The 14,380-nt window shown below is 48.7% G+C and overlaps 1 protein-coding gene across 1 annotated transcript; it reads left to right on the forward strand.

The window, feature by feature from the left end:
• The first annotated feature begins 5,278 nt into the window (after positions 1 to 5,278).
• On the forward strand, positions 5,279 to 14,052 carry TNFSF4 (TNF superfamily member 4). Its single transcript, XM_082766325.1, has 3 exons — positions 5,279 to 6,368; positions 10,607 to 10,649; positions 11,992 to 14,052. Exons 1-3 carry the CDS (start codon positions 6,156 to 6,158, stop codon positions 12,348 to 12,350), a joined length of 615 nt encoding a protein of 204 aa, XP_082622451.1. The 5' UTR covers positions 5,279 to 6,155; the 3' UTR covers positions 12,351 to 14,052.
• The last annotated feature ends 328 nt before the right edge of the window (positions 14,053 to 14,380 follow it).

Raw genomic sequence — 14,380 nt, forward strand, 5'->3', positions numbered from 1 at the left:
GACCAGGCACGGCTCAGCACCAGCACCTCCCTCCAGAAGGTGTGACGATGCTGTGAGAGTTGGTGGGGCTGCAGATAGATGTCTTGACACAGACAAGCATGAGGCTGCTGTGTGGGATGGAGAAAGGTGGCTTAATTACTGGAGAAGTGGTATTTGCTGAGGGAGGAGTGACCACCATCTGATTAAGGTCAGTGTGAGCAAACAGAGGGCAGTCCCAGCCAGTAATACAGCTACTGGATGTTTCACCAGCGGTAGTATAAATTGGGGGAAATTTTGAGCTAAACTGACCAGATGGAAAAAAACAACAACAAAAAAAAACACCAACCAACAACCAACTAAATGACTGTGAATGGAAAATTAAGAGCCCTTTAAATGTTTGAGAAACAGTGGAGGAAACTATTTTTCCAGAAGTTTAACCTGACAGCTGCTAAGAATGATGAAACAACACTCAGAAAACAAGAAAGGGAGAGAGTTCATAGGGTACAAGAGGAAGATGCTGTAAGGCATCATGTGGGTCAACACACTTTTCGTGACACCAGAGCTCGATTCAGTCCCTAAAGTCCCATAATTGATGGATAAATCGTTGCTGATGAAGTTGATCTTGAAGAGGCACGTAAAGTGGAATCTCACATGTCCTGGTTAGAAAAGGGATAAATCGGCTCATCTCAGGAATTAGGAAATGCTACTGCATGGAGGTCTTTTTTGTTGGCTTGGCTGGGACAGGAATGGTGTCAAACCCTTATCCAACTCTTTCATGCAACGCTGCAGACCCACAACAAGAATCAAGAGCTGCAGCAAAACATCATTTGCAGGAGGAGTGATTTCAGAAGCATCTTTTTTAGCAAAGAACTCCCAAGGGAAGCAGACAGACCAGTGATGATAGTGGCAGACACACAAGAGAAACCATATCCTTAACACTACCCAGGGCATCACTGGCTTCACATTCCTCCCTGGGCTTTCTAACTGGGAGTGAAGCTGGCTGAGTCCAAGAGCTTGTCTAAATGTGAGCTGCATAGTTACGTCTTTTTTTTTTTTCTTTTTTTTTTCTTTTTTTTTTTTTTTTCCCCAGAGATTGTTGTTTCTCTTTGCTAGAAAAATGGCAAAATATGTCTTTGATTTTCTCTCCTGATATCTTACGGTTTGATGGTATGCTATGGTGTGATTTCTGACTGAAGCAGCGACAGAGAAAAATGAAGGGAAATCCGTATGACCTTTAAAAGGTCAAGGTGTCAGAGCGAACACGCAGCCCCTGCCTACTCAGCTGAAATTGTGGTGAACGGTGTCCAGCCAGAGGCTGAGCAGGTGACAGTCCAGGAGAAAACGGCTGCGGGCAGCAGCAGAGCTGGCAGCTGCTGTGGGGTGCCGGGGGGAGCCGTCGGCTGCTCGCTTTGCTGCTCCTGTAAAGCTGATTTTTCCCTCGGAAAAATCCCAGCACGGTGCTCTGGGGTGAGGCACTGCCTTGGTGCTGAGCCTTCTGCCTGCCCACGAATTGAGCCACGGGAAAGTAAAATGCAACATCGCTTCGCGAGGCTGGGCATGCTTTGGGGATCTCCCCCAAAAAACCTGCCTCCCCTTAAATGTCCACATTTTTATTTGTGTCTTTTCACAATGTCCTTCGCTATTTCACACTGCCAAAAGCAGCCTGACTAATGCAACTTCCTGCCTATTGGCTTGGTGCCTCTGCTGGCAGAAATCCTTGAAGCATTATCAGCCAGTGGCTATTTGTACGGAGCAGGAGAAAATGCCACACGGAAATGAAATCAAGGGTGAAAAATAGTTTACTTGGTTGTGAGACAAAGAAACTGGAGTTGATGACCTTTTTAGGCAAAAATCTTTCACCCTGATAAGCAAATCTGGCTCAGTTAAATTATTTCTGGAGTGGACAGAAGCATTAAACAGCATTAGCTGGGGCACACAAGAGAGCAGCACTCTAGGTACACACCGAGCAGTGAGACCTGGATGGAAATGCTGTCTATGTTATATTTGACTTTTTTTTTTTTCCCCTCTTACATTACTGCAAGGTTTCCTTTGCCTTTTCCCACTGTTGTGCCACATCAAACTGTACGAGTGGTTATCCTCGAGGCAAAGACAGCCTTGGTGGAAAGCAGCCGCACACAAGAGGACAGCACAGCACCAGATGTGTTCTACGTCACTGCAGCAATGAGAGCAACAGCACTGCTCTGCTAGGAATTTATTCCACGTGGAAGTCAGCCCTTTAAGTTAGAGGCAAAGACCACCAGGAAGAGCTGAGAGGCCAGATCTCACCCGTGAGCATGCCCCACGTGCTCTGATGTTGCCTGTGAGCTGAGCTCGGGCTGTGCAGGACGGCTGGGGCAGCAGCAAAGCTTTGTGTCTGGAAGGGCTGCGAGATGAAGTGCTTCTTCCTCACCCCATCCCAGGCTTCCTGGCATGCACCAGGACAAACTGCTGCTCCCAAGGGATCCTGCAGTCTCCAGGTAAGATCCTGTCCTCCAAAGGAGCAGCAGCACTGCCCAGCACGGTGCAGAAACACAGAGCAGTGATGAAGTCAGGGCAGGGCCCAGGAGAACACACCCTGTCCTTCCACTTGGACACCAAACCATCAATAACCATGCAAACAGCTCCACTTCCACCCAGCAACAGCTTTGTACAGACCGTGTTTCATGAACATTATGAAATAGAGAGCCTTCCTAAGGCTCTTCCTAAAGCTCTTCCTAAAGGCTCCCTGAATTCCCGCAGCTTCTCCTCTGCCCAAGGGGCTGCCTGGTCCCACACAAGACCCCCTGAGCTTTTGTTTGTGGAAACCCACGTTTCCTTTTTCCTTCTAGATGTTTACAAACAGTTTGATCAGTTGCTCCACTGTTCTTCTGAGAAGTTCAGTTCATCTGTCCCAAAAAACTCCCCATTTCCTCCTTTTGGTGTGCTGAGAGTACTTTCCTGGGAAATGGGAACTTAAGCGAGGAGGAGGGTGCCCATAGGGTCTGTCAGGCCTTAGACCCCACACGTGTGGGATGTTCCCTGTGGGCCAGGAGCTGTGTCCATGGTCAGGATGTTTTTTACCCTCTCCCAAAATACAGCAGCCCCGTGGCCCCGTGGCACAGGGACACTGCCAGGCTGGGGCTCTGAGACCTGGTACAGAGGTGACACTGCAGGATCTAGCCTCGACCTTGACCGACGTGCTTCAGCCAAGGTTTTAAAACCTCCAGCTCTCTGGTCTGGGAAAGCTCAGAAATAGCTTAATGTAACAGATAGGACTCTCATAGGAATAAATAAATAAATAAAAGCTAGCCACACATAGCAAACTCTGGTTTCCTTCAGTCCTTGCTGGAATAATGTTGCTGCAAGTGGCACCGCGAGGCATTTCTCTGGAAAATCGCTGAGATGCCCAAGCAACCAGAGGCTGCTTCAGAGCGCCCACAGGCTCACGGAGCCCCCGAGCCACCTAAGTCTTCCCTAAGTCTAAGAATGAAGTGATGACTGGAAAGGGCAAAACCCCAAGCAAAACCCCAAGAGTCCCCAGCCTGGGCTCTCTGTGGAAAAGAGCTTGCCCCCACCTCCCTCATCAAAATAATTTTGCTCAATGCAGCCAATTTCGGCAGCTGCTGAGCATGTGCAGCCAGTTTGAGGTACGTAAGGGTGAGGAAGGCCAGGAAAGTTTCCTCTAGGAGGGCAGGCAGGAGCTCTGGTAGCACACATCTGAAGGCACCAAATCTGCATGCATTTGGGTTTTCGTAGGCAAGGCAGGCGGACAAGATGAAGGTGATTACAGCTACGGAAGGCTGTGCATAGGTGTTCATGCTGCTGCTGAATGAGCTGTCCTCTTTCCTGTTTCGGACACGATGCCAGAGACATTACTTGAAATGTAGCTTTCGATCCGCGGTGCTACCCATGTTGTTAACCCATGCTGAGCGACACTTGCACTGGGGGAGTACAGAAATGACGAGGCAATTTCAGAAATACATATGCACAACCTCCACCCACATTTTCAGGGTACATTCTTTTAGAAACAAAACCAGTGCAAAATCCAAAGTCAGGGAGGGAGATGGGCGAGAGAGAATGTCTGCTTCAGAGGCTCGCCCAGAAATGTGAGTTATGGGATCACACGAGCTGGGAATGTCTCAGCTTGGCACCCCTGGCATTTTTGCAGAAACTAAGCAGTGTCAGCAAATCTGAGTTTCCTTTCCTGGAGGAAGCAGGGAGGGAGAGCGCGGGGCAGAGCAACAACCCTGGCGGAGCTGCTCTGGCACACAGCAATGTTTGCTCTTCCAGGAAGGCAGGCGTGGTGTGATGATTGCTCTCTCTTTCTGTGATTCCCCACTGAAATACAGACAAAATTGCTGGTAGGCTGTGCAAAACCTGCAGCCGGCTGCCTCTGCAGTCACTCGCTGGCGGCTCTCGCTGCAGGTAGGAAGGCAGGTACGGGGCACCTCTGGCCCCATGATGCTTCTCTGTGCCTGCCTGCTTCGGCCGTGGGGACCGTGAGCAATGGGGTCTGCCCCAAGACGTGCCAGAAGCAGCACCAACTCCTCTCACCATTGCTGCTGTCATATTTGGGGATGAGGAAAGAGGGCTAGGGAGGTTCGGTGAGCTGTGGCTCAGCCTGAGGTTCCAGCACCTCTGGTGAATGGCCGCTGGCAAAAGCGGGATTGGAATTTCTATGCACCAAAAAAATGGAAAATTCAAAAGCTGAACATTTTTCTGTATGTTTCCATGATTTTCAGGTTGTTCTTGAGACGAATACCAGAGTGCATTACCGCCTTGATCTATCAGCTTTTGGCAACTTGGAGGTTATTTTTCAAGAACAAGTGGGTTGAGAGCTCGGTGTCCTCATAGCAGTTTGCTTACCCAACTGCTGCACTCCCCAGTTTGTTCAGTTCATGTTTATAACAAATTTCCTTGCCCAAATGGAAAAAGACATGAAAGAACATTACCCTTGCTTTCTGTGCATGCAGGGTACATGTTTGACAAAAGGACACGTGCCTTGTGACTGAGAGAAAACATTTTGGGAAGGGAAACCTTCTGACAACTCAACCCTGAAAGACACACACATGAAACACTCCCAATGGGCCCGATCCTCAGCAGGAGGAGGCAGCACCTGACTTCAGCTGCAAAATGCTAATTTACAGCAGAAAAAATCTGGCTGAAAGCTTGGTGGAAGGAGCAGTGCTGGATGGCCCCAAAAGAGGGTACGAAGCCTGTCAACTGAAATGAGCACAGGAGATGGCCCTTGCTGTGGACAACTGACCTGCATCAGCTCCCTGTGTCACACATGAATGTCGCAAGACGACCAAGCAACAGGAAGGTGCTGCGAAGAGAGACAACAGAGGAGCGTTTAATACAATCCCTTAGACACATATAGGAAAAATTGCATTTCAAGTTCTTGGTGTCCCAAGAAACAGGCAATCCTCTTCCACAAGGGAAACCTGCATGGCCCAGGGGCGTCCCTCCAAGTGCCTTCCCCAGACTGCAGGTTTCACTGAGTGCAAAAAGGGATGTTCCCAGAGTAGTTCTCCATTTTCTCCCTCTTAAGTTTCATGCGGCATCCCACGGCCATAAAGCTAGAAGACAAAGGTGAGGAGAAATGGAGGGTGCACATTTTTGGCTCTAGTTCTTTATGCTGCCTACCTGTCTCACTCACATCTCCTCCTATTAATTGGTCCTTTATTGCAAAGAGATTTCAGCAGCATCATATACTACCCACAAGGGAGGCAGACAGCCCTGTAAACCCCCAACCTGAGGCTGAACAGGAAGATGAGAGTTTTTACTGTCAAAAGATTGAGCAAAGAGATCAGTGTCCATCCAACTCTTAGTTATTGTTGGAAATGTCATGTATATATTAAGAGATTTACAGCTGAAGTTATGAAAGACATAAACACTTCTCTACTTTCAAAGGGCCTTACTCAAAACTGAACTGGGATGCAACAAATCAGCCCCCACGTTCACCAAAGAAAAAAAAAAAAAAAAAAAAAAAAGAAAAGAAAGAAAGAAAGAAAGAAAGAAAGAAAGGAAGGGGAAATTCAGATTAGTCACAAAGAAGTTCCCCCGCCTGCTTCTTGGTGCACATAAAACCCTCTCCTGAAGGCACTGTGTTCATTTCATTTCTGCCCCTGGGACAGGAGCACCTATCTCTTCTGCCCCGTGCTCCCCAGGCTGTGCTTGCTGGCAGTGTGGCTGCGATGGACGGACAGCCAGACGCAGAGCTGAGAAAGCAAGACGATCAGATGGACTGCGAAAGAGAACCTGCGGGCATGAGTGGCGATGAGTGGAAGAGCTGGAAAAGAGGGCAGGTTAGGAGGAACACGCTGCACCTCGTGTCCGCGGCTGCTCAGTGGATATTACTGCTTGCCTGCTTGGTTTATCTTGGTCTAGACTCTCCGCAACTCCCGACGGTAAGAGCTCGTGTTCCACCCGTTCTCTGCTGGCCTGTAAACTTTTGTATGGGCTTTTTTGTAAGAAAAGAAAAAAAAAAAGCTTTTAGGCTTACCCTATTCTAGCCACAGGTATTGAATGCATTCCTTAATAATTATCGCTCGTTTTTTATATCTTTTGCCCTCAAAACAACTCCCAGTATTGCCAAGTTGAGCTTTGGGGACCAGGTTGTCAGGAGGTGGGCTCATTCCAGGCAGGCACTCTGCGCAGCAGTGCCGGAGCCCAACAAACCCCACGGGACAAGGGCTGCCTCCTTGTGGCTCTGGCCTCACCACATCAGCAGCTGTTGTTGGAGCTGACTTGCAGTGACTCACATGTATTCGCTTTAATTAAAAGGGATCATCTGAGCAGCTGGTTGCTTTTAAATAAGGACAAGTTGAAGGATCAGAAGCCAGGCTGCTCGTATCACCTTCTGACCTTTTAAAATGTAGTATATGTGTAGGTAGATATGTTGGAAAGCAAGCTAGCTTGTGACTGCTCTAGCAAGACCCATGAAACCTTTCCGTGCTCCCAGCCTGTGCACATGCTGGGCTCTGGGAGTAGTCATCTGTATCTGCAGAGGACAGTAAGTGCCCCTCTGTGTGTACACGAGAGACAGACTCTGATTACGTGACCAGAGAGAGTTTCATTTATACATAACACCACTCCAAACAATATACAAAAGAGAAATGCCTGAGGCTTGCGAGATTTTAGTAAAAAATGCAGCAAATACATTTTCCTCTTTTGTGTGTTTGCAAACTGGTGGATTGCCAACAACTTTTTGCTGCTATTTCGGTGTCACTTATGCACTAGTTACTTCTCCTCCCACATCTTCTCCAAGAGCTAGGTTAACACTGTAAAGTATGTTTTGCTTCATCTTAACAGAGATCACTCTTTACTCCCACTTAGGCTTGGCAGAGAAACAAGCCAGGCGTATAACCCTGCAAGGGAGAGATGGCCTCGTGCTCTGGGTCCCCTGCTGTTTAATGAAAACTCTCAGGCTGCATGCAAGTTTCACTGGCTTGCACCTCACAGCACTTGTTAGACTTCAGAATGATAGCTCTGATGCCACTAAAAGATAACACATTTCATTCACTTCAGTGCTCTGCTCCTTTTAGTATTTTTTTTTTATTGAGAGAAGTTGCTCTGGAAGCCAATGTAGAAGGCCAAGCTATCCTGCCCTGCTCTAGGTGCAGAAACCTCTCCGGGGTCACGCTCTGGTTGTGACTCCTTGTCTCTCAGTAGCTCTCTATTCTGTGAAAATGTTAACTCCAATCCTCCTCCTCCAAAGGACGATGGCAGGGGCTAGCACTGCTGTCTGTCAACCCTACAAACCCGAGGCACCAGCAGCTGGGAAAGGTACACGGTGCAGGCCTGGAGTTTCCCTTCCTCAATAGAAACGACTGAATCAGGGTGATCAGGGAGCAGTGACTGCAGCAGATGAAAAGTCCAGGCTCTGGGAGTCACCACAGGACCCTTTCAGTTTTAAATGTTTGTTGAGCACAGGCTGAGAGCCGGTTTCCATTATTCTAGGCAGACAGCCACGGCATCCTGCTCTGACTGCACCATGCTGTGCGGAAAGGTCTCCCAGGCTGTACCTGGGGGGATTTCATAGCATGGGAATTACAGGGTGTTGTAGGATAACTGTGGACTGACCTTATAAATGCCTACAGCAGAAGGAGCAGTATTAATCTGACTTGACTCTCAGGGCAGGCTCTTGAGCATTGGAGTGATCAAGAAGTCACTTCCCTGCTCTTGGGAAGATCCTTCTGCTCCCAGGGCTGGAGAGTGCCACGCTAGCCGTAACAGCCAGACACAGCTGTGCTTTTTTCAGAGCAAGAGCACATCGAATTATTTTTGTCATACGAAAAAAAAAAGACACCCTGGAGTATTCAGTGAAAACACAGCACAAACAACACACGTTCAAGAAAGACAGCATCTGCACTGCGCTTAACAAAAAAGTACAGCAAGCTGGTTTGTATCACAATGCAGCGTGAAAAGCAAGACTCAGCTATGATTTCCAGAGGAACGACTACTAAAAATGGTAGTGATCGGTAGTCAGCTTTTGTATCTGCAGTGCTCATGAGTTCCCATCTCTGCTGGAGTCACCTCTTCTTGCCAAGGCAGCTGGGAAAAGACCAAGGGCAGGCCACTTGCAGGCACAGTCAGAGGGCATGAAACTCCCCGGTGGTGGATGCAGGCAAGGGTAGGCGTGGGATGTTCAAAGGCTCCTAATGATCTATCACAAGATGTTTTTGCCTGAACAGAGCAGGAAAAGGTGCAGGGTGAATAATTTTGCAGAGTTTCAATATATGTAAGGAAGGTATGGCCATAATCCTAGTATCTCCCGGTTTGGAGCAGTTACAAGCCACTTCCAGCACGCAGTTGCGCAGTCTGTCTGACATTCAGGGCCATGACTGCAGCAGTCCTCTGAGTTACCGTGCTTTGCTGTCATCCCCAGGGGCTTGCCCTTTATGCAATACGAACCTAATCCTAAAACTTCTGCCATGACATAGCGTGCTAGGAGCAATGTCCTTAACAGGAGGTCTTTGGCAGCGGCCGCACCAAATCTCATGTTCAGGAAACCCAAACAGGCAAACGTGATGTGGAAACCATGTGTAAATGATGCAGGGAAACTGATGCAGTCACTACAAGGCAGAACAGAGAAAGAGGGTGACCAACTTTGATACTGGCTCCCTCCCAGTGCTACGGATCAGTTCTCTCCTCAGCAAAATTTATTGGGAGCTAATTGCAAAGTCCTTTGAGATTGCGCAATAACCAGCAGAGACGTGTGAAACATGCAGTGTGTCGTAGTGACAATGGGGCTGATATTCTTACAATGGCCACAAGTTTGTTCCCCAACCTGTCTGTGGTTAGTAGGCTCTGCCCACTGATGGCCGGAGCGGCCAGCTTGCAGTAGATGCTGTTTGACCTCAGAAACTCAGCAGCCTTGCGCTTAGCTGTCATCTCTTGGGAAACTACCTGGAAATCCCAGCTGCTGAGCCAAAGAGTTGAGCATTTAGGCACCTACAAACAGTATATGCATAGCCTTGAGCTGCCAAGGCGACGGATAGGATCAGTAATGTCGGAGGAGGGTTCCACCAGAGCCTGTGGGTGATCAAGCAACTAAAGCTTTAGTCAAATCCAGCTTTGCCAGTGGTGCAAGTAGCAGAGCATCAGCTGTAGCATCACTAGAGGGTGCCAGAGCAGAGGTTTCCCACTGCCAGCACCCACCTCACCCTCTGTCACAGAGGTCTTGCTCTAACCTCCTTCCTTCCCCGCTTGCCTCTGCCAGGGTGCAGCACTGAACCTGCGGAGCTGCCTGTCTATGCTCACTCTCTAGTCCGATACTTCCAGCACCATTTCTCTGCTCAGAGTGAGAAGGCTGCTCTTGTTTCTGTAACAAATGGGCTAAATAGATAAAAGGCAGCCTGACAAACATTTGACCAGCCCCTCTTTCCCGTTGGAAACCTATGGAATAGGTAAAGAGAAGAAAACACAGCAGCAAACCCAACCTTTCACTCTTTAATCAGGCAAGATGCTGAAGTCTTGTGGTTGTGAAGAGACTGTAGATTTGGGCCTCCTGTGGTTAAGATGAGAGATGGGTTTGAGATGCAAAGTTCAGATTTAAAAATCTAATATAGAAGCTTGGTGTTTTGCATATCTGATCAGTAAGATACATATTTCTGCACTTGCATTCACTTTTTCTCATAAAATGCAAACCAGTTTTAATCATGCCTTAGTGCCCTTGTAAAGGAGCCACTGGGAGCCATGCATCCTGTAACAGCCTGACCCAGAGGACAAGGAATGCACCGAGAGCTCTTGCTCTGTGCCCATATAACTCCAGACCCACCCCTTGGAGCCCTGCAGCACGAGGGTGCCACACTGGGGCTCAGCCAGCTCTGCTGATGGGCACCCCTGGCTGCCGGCCAGGCTCAAGGAGCTCATGTACCCCAAAGTCCTTCCCTGCTGCTTAGCTCGGCTTCATAATGCTCACCTGGATGTTTTTCCAAGCGGGACCAAATCTCCCTGGTGTGCTCAGCACCCAGCTGAAGGTTGGACTGGCAGGGAAGCACTCTAAAGTGGCACTTTATCATACTAATGATGCTAATAGGATAAGGTGTATAGCTAGCCCCACTCCCAGCGGGGAAACAAAAGCGAAAGCGGCAGAAGCGATAGCCCCGCTGCGTTAACGAGGATTTCTCTTCCTTTTTTTCAGCCTCACAGTGACAAAGTCCCGTGGACCTACATCCGCTACACAGGTGGGTGGGCGGCCGGGCCGGGGACCCTCGGGGTGCTGCTCATGCTTCCTGGACAGGTCCCTTCGGTGCCCCAGGGGCTCCAGCTGCCCGTCGGGCTGTGAAGCTCTTGGTGTCACGGCGGTGGCAGAGGACGGGGCCAGGAGAGCTGGGGGAAGAGGGGCAGAGCTGCGAGGTGCAAAACCAAACATTGGGGTTTTCCCTGAGGGGAAGAAACATGGGAAATTGGAGTGGCTTTCTGCAGTCCATACTTACACACTGAAGCAAGCATTCGCTCTGTGAAAGTACAAAAAACGCATTTTTGAGAATTTACTGAGTACGCACAGCATGTTCTTGGGGTATTTCTGAAACAAGTAAATGATTTCCTGATTTATGAAAAATGTAAATGATTTCCTGGGGAAGGGTGGCAGAAATAGCAGCGCTCTGTGTGCTGAGCACATTGTGTGTTTTGCCCCGTGACATACCTCAGCAATAGGAGTGACTAAAATTTTCAAGTCATACTTAAAACATTGCTGGCAGTTTTACCTTCAGGGAATATTAGGAGGGTCACAATGAAGCTAACCTAATAGAAACACATGATTCTAGAGAAAAAAAAAGAGCTTGAGAAATTGCCCTCAGCCCGGAGCAGCTGTGTTGCCTGACAGGAGACCTTCTGGTGAAGTTTTCTCGTCAGCATCCCCAGGGTGTCAGCCCTTCCATGGCACAGCAGGGGGATGTTTCCAGAGTAGCTCTGGGAACTGTCACTGCTCGTTCCAGGAGTAAACCTTTCATGACAGAGTTTTGGTTTAATTTCCTTGATTCTGCTCCATGTACATTTATTTCTTCTGTTCCTTTCTACACTGTTTTTTATCCAGTCTTCTCAAAAAATACCCCAACAAAAGACAGGGAATTTTGTTACCCACCCAGAAAAAGCTCTTTTCCTCTCTCTTCCAGCTTTGATAACATTCCTCTCCTCTTATTTACTGTTTTTATTTTCTGTGCTGTCGAGGAAGCTGTATTTTCTAAACTCACGGGGATGCCTTACTTACGTAAATACATCTGTACTGTAATTAAGCAATACAGCAAATAAATAGTGTATAAACAGAAACATGGAGGAATAATTCATATAAACTGAAGATTTAGTACAAAGCACAGCTTGCTCAGGAATGGGAACCTGGAAAATTCCACTGCAGACTGCGCATGTCTAGAATGGGTGATATCCCAGCTTCAGTCTGCCCTATTCTCTAGTTCAGCCTCTGCCTTTCCCATGTTTTTCCACCCTTCCTGCAGGCAGTCTGTACAAAACTGCCCCCTTCCAAGAAGACTTTTGTCTTCACGGGATCATCTTTCCTCTCTTCCATTCCAGGTGAAAGCATCAAAGGAGTGGCCATGAATTTCAGTGCAGAGTTAGGCTCCATTCATACCCAGAACGGCTCCGTCAAGATCACTTGTGACGGCCCCTACCTGGTGTCCCTGAGGGCCAAGCTTTCCTCAGACCTGGATGACAACAGCTCACTGAAGCTGATGATGCGGAAGACGGAAAACAAGAACAAAGAGCCCTTCTGGGAGCAAACCATCCAGGGCAGCAGCAGCACGGTAGATCTTGTCACGATACTCTACTTGTTTTCCGGAGACAACATCACCCTGTGGACCAGCTTGAATGTCACTGTCATGGAGTTGTCATTTAGCCTTGTGCTACTAAAACCCGACTTTTGCAACCTGTAGAAGATGACGCATGAAATGTAACTTGTAAAGTACAGCCTTTCCTACTGATACGTTCACACGTGGGAGACTCATTCTCACAGGCTGTACTTGGACAGGCAGACTGCTCTAGCCTCCCCTTTTGGGGCTGTGGAAAGCCTCAGCGGGAGTGCAGGTAAATCACAGTGCAAATGGGCTTTATGTAGTGCACGCCTCTGGAGCTCTATGCAGTAGGATGGATCTTTCTGATGCTGGAGAAAGGCACGTGTGAAGTCCTCAAGGAAAACAGAGATGAAAGCCAAAGAAAGCCTCCCACGCTTAGCTCATATTCAGAGAACCTCTGGGTTTCTCTATTTATTTGACAGTATCTGCATATAGTACAAACGCTCTGTATATTTGCTAAAATAAAGGTCTGTTAAATCAGGAAGACACCTCGAGTGTCTTAAAGAGATTTGGAGAATGAGGAGAACAGATCTGCTTAGCAGCCCTTTGCCTGGCAAGGCAGGAGAAGGGAAAGAGGCAGCAAGGGACTTTCTTTGCAGCGATCTGACTGCACTGGACAGCAGGAACACAGGCCCTGCAATGACTGTGAGATCTCTAGGAACAGCTTTTGAGAGAGGAGGCTTGCTGGCTGTTCCAGCTCTGGCAGAGCACTGAAGCCTGAGCCAAGGGAGTGTCTGGTAGGACATTTACATCTTGACACCAGCTCTCAGAGGTGTTAAGTTGAAGGACAATCTCCCTCAGGCAGACACACGCAGACTGGCTCAACCAAAACATGATCCAGGCACACAAAATTTGGAAGAGAAGGATGAAGGCTTCCAGTCTGGTGGGTTCTCTCTAATGGACCGAGTGCAACCTGCGCATTGCTGGGAGGATTCACACAGGTCCTGCAGCAGAGCCCTTGCTGCCAAGGTGCTCACCTCGGAGAGGTTCACGGGCCCAACCTCCACAAAGTGCCTGTGCACTGACCTGCCTGGCTTCTGCCAGAGTCGAGGGACAGAGTGCTCTCAGCCATTGAAGTGGGGCAGACTTCAAGGGCGAGTTGACTGCCTGGCTCCCAGTGAATCCCAGCAACATTTCAGCAGTTGCCCGCTGACTGTGCGCTCCGAAGTCTATTGTTTAAAACTATTTATGTATTTATACTACAGGCATACGAATGTTACTTCACGTCTCTTAGAAACACTGGGAAGGGCTGAGACTTCAGGCTGTCGGCGCTGAGCTCTTTGCAGATCCTCCTGGTGCTCTGGACCTTTGCTCTCCGTGGGCACCGTGCTGCCGCCTGCCTCGGCTCCCTGGCCACCCGCTCCTGCAGGCACAGGTGTTAAAGGCAGCTTAGGAAATCTGGGGCTCGGTGAGCTTTTCCCATGCATATTACAGTGCTGTGGGCAGGTTTTACAAACATCCCTCCCCAGCCCCAGGGGAAACCTCCCTGGCTGAAGCAGTTACTCAGCTCTTTCTCAGGACTGAGAGTCTGTGGGCTGGCTTGTGCCCACAGGGTGCTGCTCCCCAGCTGTGAGGGGCATTTGGGGCTTTTACTCCTGACTGGCACTGCCAGGCACCGGAACTCAGACCCCAGCTGGGTGTTGTCACACTCCTCAGCTGAAGTGAGAATGTGTTTCCTTCCATAAAAGCTAATAAAACTTTTCTTTTTGACCTCGCGGTGTCTCGAGGGAGGGGGGGACCCTGCTGAATTATCCATTTCCCTGTCTTTGAGCAGACGTGTTCACCAGTATAAAAACTGCAAGAAACTTTCACACACTGATTCCTCTGACCTACATATACATGTACACACACTTGTCTTCAAATAAAGGTTGAAACAATTCCATTCCAGAGCTTAATTACTCAAGGGACTAATTATCCTCACCAGTAAGTTTCAGCTTCTGAAAGCCATCAGCTTCTGTTCATGTCTTGCAGCCCCTTTCTCCACAAAGTTGAGTCTCTTGCACAGGAGAAATGTTCAGTTTTGCTCTCGGGGTTGTTATGGCCTCGTAGGAGCTTGTAGATGGTGCTAGAGTTGCATCTTACAGCTCTGTTCATCCACATCACTGTGCTGA

The sequence above is a fragment of the Aythya marila genome, assembly GCF_965140915.1.
Source record: "Aythya marila genome assembly, chromosome: 8".
NCBI lineage: Eukaryota > Metazoa > Chordata > Aves > Anseriformes > Anatidae > Aythya > Aythya marila.